The 6000-nt window shown below is 33.7% G+C and overlaps 1 protein-coding gene across 1 annotated transcript in view; it reads left to right on the forward strand.

Annotated features, from left to right (window-relative positions):
- Positions 1 to 469, forward strand: part of UPP (uracil phosphoribosyltransferase) — a 51808-nt gene extending 51339 nt beyond the window's left edge. The window contains exon 12 of the mRNA XM_089795441.1: positions 20 to 469. Coding sequence (XP_089651567.1) covers positions 20 to 71 — 52 coding nt within the window. The 3' untranslated portion in view covers positions 72 to 469. The remainder of the gene's footprint in view (positions 1 to 19) is intronic.
- The last annotated feature ends 5531 nt before the right edge of the window (positions 470 to 6000 follow it).

Raw genomic sequence — 6000 nt, forward strand, 5'->3', positions numbered from 1 at the left:
CATTCTCTGTACATTTCAGATTTATTATTCCAGGCCTTGGGGATGCAGGAGACCGCAGCTATGGCACATGATGAAGTAAAGGTCAAAACCAAGTACTAGAAATATACAAAGTAAATCCAAATGAAGGGGATCTGAGGCGATTAGTTTTGTTTAACGCAGGCTCACTAGTAGGACATTCTTCTCCTGTTTAAAGGCAGCGGTGACATTTTTGGGGAAGAAACTATTGGCAGCAGGCTATGTAGGTAGCGAGAGTGTTTTAAGTGTAGCTCACTAGGCCTTCCATTTCTTGAGTATCATAAATCTTCAGCCTGTACCAAAATCCACATTAATATCAAATGGCTAATAATGCAAGTTTGCTTTAGCCCAATTTTAATTGCATAAATGTTGTCAAACTATTTAAAAATCTCTTACATTTTCATGTTAGTTCAGGGTTTAATATTTTAAATATAAAGAATATTTGATTCCAAAAGTCTATGCATAGTTTACTAACAAGATTTGAAAAGAGAATCAATACAAAGCAAGTTCGGAGGAAAAATTATAGCATGAAAATGTTATCATGCCCATCTTGTGTAGTTGCCTTAACACTGTCATAGCTGAGGCAAAATGGGAACATCATAATTGTTTGTGGTGACAAAACTATATGCATCAACTTCTCTTAAATATATTTATCAGTGCTTGATTTTGTCTGCACTCACAAATGGGCTTCTGTGCAGATTTTATTTTCGAATTTCAATTGATTATATCATTTGCTCAAAACCTTGTGATAGTATTTTTTCATGTGATAGTATTTTTTCATAAAGAACACTACTTATGTTGCAAATAAGGAATGCCTTTGGAATTGGAAACCTGCTATGTCTAGAGGGTTGTGATATAATGATAATGTCAAATGAGCAGTACCAGCAGTAAGGCAACCCACAACATTAGGGAGAACTTACCCCACAGTACATGCACAAACCCATTATATGGTACCCAAGATCTACCAAGCTAAAGGACATGCAATTGCAATGCTTTTGAACATCTGCACTCTGTATCCCAACTCATGGTTTTCTATTGGACTTTTCTATATGAGTTCTTGTTGGTGATGTTGATGTTGTTTTAAATTGTTAGAATTCAAATTAATTTGATTCGGAGTTTGGTTTTCTATGGATCAAAGAATTGAAAGTGAGAATGCATGAATCAGATGTTTACTCTTTTGTTATGAATAAAAGGGCACAATTTTTTCTAATATTTGGAGGTGCCTCTGGGTTATTCGTTAAGTCTAAAGGGCTTCTGGAATGGAGTTGCCCTTCAAAATAAGTCTGGACCCAGCATGAAAAAGAATAAAGTTTGCACCTTTTGAATTATGCTAAGTGTATATTTAAGTATATAATGCTCTTGTTTTGTTCTCTTCCAGTTTGTGAGATTTCTTTCTCATTACGCAAAGAATCAGTTTGATATCGCTTCTTGTTAATATGTGCTTTCTGCAGTGATGTTCATTAAGTAGGACCCGTTGGGTGAGAGAATATGTAGGCAGCATTAAGACACGTCCTTCAAAAACTAACTGTAATTGTAGCAACATGTTTTACCTTGGCTAGAATCAATGCAATTGCGATGATATCGCTTCTTGTTAATATGTGCTTTCTGCAGTGATGTTCATTAAAGAGGACCCGTTGGGTGAGAGAATATGTAGGCAGCATTAAGACACATCCTTCGAAAACAAACTGTAATTGTAGCAACAGGTTTTACCTTGGCTAGAATCAATGCTAGTGCCTGAACTGTTCTACTTACCAGAAGAAAGAAAACAAAAAGAAAGGAGAAGAGATCTCACCAATCTTCTAAGAAGGGTGTATAATTTTATGGAGGAGGTCACACGTGCATCTTGATACAAAAATTGATCAAGAAAAAAGGTAATTGTTGTGTAACCTTGGTCCATGTAGTGATAAATGTCCTAGTAGTTCTGTTGGCCATTGTTGCAGATTTAAATATAAAAACCCAACTACTGAATTTGTGGAGATTACACTGGGCATATCAATTAACACACTTCTCTATGCTTCTTCAAGAGAACCGTTTGGTAGAATCAAACCCTCCGTGTTTCCATGAGAAGCATAATAAATATACCACTTGAATTGAATTGAAGAATTTTATTGATGTCCACAAGACTAAACAGTCTAGGGGACTGCAGAATTTTAGACTTAAGCTAACTCCATATTACTTGTCATGTCTGACCTGCTGCTATGAATCTTGACAATAAACTAGCAGTTCGGTTGATATCCTCCCCAAATAAATTGTGCATGTTGTTGGCCTTTGAGATGACTTTGTATTGAGCCTGGATGACATCGTGTGTTATGCACCGCTTGACAAAGTGCCATTTAGTCTCAATTGCACCCTTCTCACACAACTTGCAAGCCCTTTCTTCTCACTCCTTTTTTGACCTTGTTCCATCTACTTGTCTCACATCTGAGATGGTGAGAACCTGTTCTCAATTGTGCCACCAATAGTCTAGCTTTCCCATTAATAGCTGTCCCTAGGTAAGCCTTGTCATCGTGTTCCTTTTTTCAGTAGCAAACATAGAACCAAGACGAAACCATTGTAGAAATCAGAATAATTTTTAAAGCAAGAGCCAAAGAAAATATATAAAAAATGATGAAGCTGAGGATTTACTTCATTTAATGGGAACGTAGGTGACGATCATCTGATAGATTACATTACTTTTAAAATGTTTTAATGTTAAGACCTAGATGAAAATTAGAAGACTTAATGAAGCCCTTGTAAACTTGAACAAACTCAAACCAAAATTTTCTCATCAGACAGTTATTGGTCGGGAAAGTTCTAAACTGCTATTATCTTATGTTATACAAACAAAAATTATAACAAAGGCCGAGGGATATTTCTATAGAATATTTAAGATAAAATTTCCATGTATTTATATTACAAATTAATTATACTATAACTAAAGTTATATATTTACAATTTTTTTTGGAACACTAACTTTCATGTGAAACACTTCTGTAAAATTACAATATTTAAATTTAGGTGGTGAACAAATTTAGTAGCAATTATATATAGAACATGACAGTTCTTCTGAAACACCCTTTTACAGTCGGAATATTTAAATTTAAATGGTTAACAAATATATAAACAAATAAATTTTTAAAAAATAATAGTATAAATATTGTAAGGCTAAAATTAAAAAATAATTGCACAAAATTTCGGCTGGCCTATTTCATTCCCTATGGACACGGGCATTTTGAAGGCGATTCTTATATTTAGGCAAGGATGGAAATTCCTACACTTACACCATGTTCTCATGCCACTGCTTAGCTTATTTTAGCTAGCAGTGGCTGCTCAACTTTTATAGGAGAAATTTGTGGAGCTAAGTAGTGGCCCATGCAGCCACTTATTTTAGTGCTGATTTTTAAGCAGCAATTTTTATTGATTTTAAGATTAAAAAAATCTAAACTAATTATTTTGATAGTTCAAAAAGGAGAAAGAATTTTATGAAGACACGTGGCAGTTTTTTTAATAAGCAGCGACTACCTATTTTAAGCCCCCCACATTTTCCCCCAACTTATTTCATTGTCTACAAAATAGCTGCTCCACTTTAACAGGAGAAGATTCTATATGATCCTTTTTAAAACAATTTTAATGTCTCATGAGAACATAAAACTGCTTAGTTTTAAGCAGAAAACAGTAATAAGCAGTAGCATGAGAACATGGTGTTAGCGCACATAAATTGGATTGGATAGAGTGTGAAACTGAAGAAGAGAAATTTTATGGTTTACACTATGGAAAAAGAAACCTTGCAATAACCAAATTCCGTATTCCGACCAAAACTAGCGATACTTGGATTCTAAAAGAACAAGTGCAACAAATCATCTTCGACCCCTCCTCTCAAAGTGAGGCGATAGGAACAAACGTTGTTAATCCTTTGCTTGTTGCATCATCTATGTCAGAGGATGGTAAGCTTGTACTGGTAGGCTCAAAAGCTTTAGAAACCCAAGCAATTGATCATGAGGTCTTATGCAAAGAAAATTTGGATGGTGATGCCAAAGACCATTTATCAAAAGACGAGAAGGTCCTGGACGAATTTTAGATGAGAAGGACTTGGAGGAATTTTGCAAAGGAGACAAACTTGACAAACTTGACAAACTTGCAGTGGTTGAAGGCTAACTTGGTTAACATGTAGCCGCTATATGGGATATGGTAAGATCTTTGTTTTTTTAAGAAATATAAAATGGACATTGAACTACCTACAACTAAAAGTTATGAGATATTGTAAGACCACCATTTTTAATAGGAATGTAAAATGGACATTGAACTACCTACAACTAAGGTTTGAAGCTATGATTCATCACACAACTCGTTAAAATAGTGCACTTAGTGACATGTCTAAAAAATGACTTTTTAAACATTTGACCAAAGCTTAATCTAAAAATATCTAATAATTGCATTTAAAATTGTCATTTGTTGTTAATAGAATATTGTATAACTATATGAAATGTAACATATATGTAACTTAAATAGACCAAATAGTTATATTAATCATAAATATGTGTTATGTTTAACTTTTATATATAACAAAAAGGACAAATACTTCAACAATAAAAATATATTTGTTGTTATAAAAATAACACATTATTATATAAAATACAACCTATAACCAACAAAAAGGGACCATTAGTTGAACAATTAAAGTTTTTGACAATCTGACACATTTCATAAGAAAATATAAGGCATCTATTAGTATTCACTTTTTATATTTGTGAAGAGACATATTATTGATATGATTTACTCTAGAAATATACATTGCTACCACAATAGTTGTACACATAAGAGTAGTATTTGCACACTAAGATATCAATGTTTATTTAATTGAGCATATTATGTTTTGAGTGACACGTATATGAAATAGCTATGATATTTTATTTGAGACAAATAGTTATTTATTTCACTCATTAATGAATTCATATATTTATTTTTTCTATAACATTTATAAGTTTCCACATGTTCAAGTATTGGTATATTTTTTATCAATATTTGAATTTTTATATATTTACAAATAGATTAATTAATTACAATATTTAGTAAAAATGTGTTGGAAGATTGGACTCTATGTTCACGATAGGGTGATCGACTATTGGACCCCACTCAACTATTGGGTCCGCTCCCCTAGCTAGTCTATGACTAGAGCTTTACACAAAGGAAAAATCTCTAAAAGAAAGAAGACCAAAATGAAAGAAAAAAGGGAAGATGAAGCTATTAAGAAAGGCCTTCCCAGCATGGCAAATTTCTTTAGGAAGAAAAGTACCAAGGGAGCCATCAACACCCATGGGGAATAACGAAGATCTCTTCTTGGAATGTTATGGGCAACCGGGCTGACAAGCGGTGAATGGTGAGCGCATTTGGATAAATTAGCAAGTTGTATAGTCCTTTCACGATATGCTTGGTTGCCAATGGCCTTCAATTTTAAGCACTTACAAAAAATTGACAATGATGAATGTGTTGAGATAAGGGAGAGATCATAGATGATTGTTGAGTTGGAATTATTGTTGGCATGATGGTTTGATCACAAGATTTGTCATTGAGATAAACATATTTTCTATAGTTTAAAATGAGGTTAGATTGACTTAGATTATGTATGTTTTTTATTAGAAAAATAGGTTTTGAAGGGAGCCTGAAACCCTTTACAAGTCATAAAATTTTCAAAGAAGCCCAAACCAAACAAAACTACAGTCCAAAGGTGAAACAGGTCGCCCAACCAGACACAGTGACTAGGGTGACATCGTAGATAACATAGTACTCATTAGCCACACATACAGGTTTTGAATGGGCACCTGAAACCCCATGGTAAAAAAGAAGAATAGACAATAGGTCCCTTACCATGTTAGACAAGAAAGAACAACTGGCTAAAAGAGCCAAGAAAACTAAATAAAGGGACAACTGCAATCAAGCTTTCCCTTTTGTTTCCAACTTTTGATAACGTAATGCCATATCAAAATGAGTGGAGGGCCTAACCTTTTT

This window comes from Cupressus sempervirens, chromosome 8 (genome assembly GCF_028749045.1).
Source record: "Cupressus sempervirens isolate cs-2001-9-10 chromosome 8, ASM2874904v1, whole genome shotgun sequence".
Classification (NCBI taxonomy): Eukaryota; Viridiplantae; Streptophyta; class Pinopsida; order Cupressales; family Cupressaceae; genus Cupressus; species Cupressus sempervirens.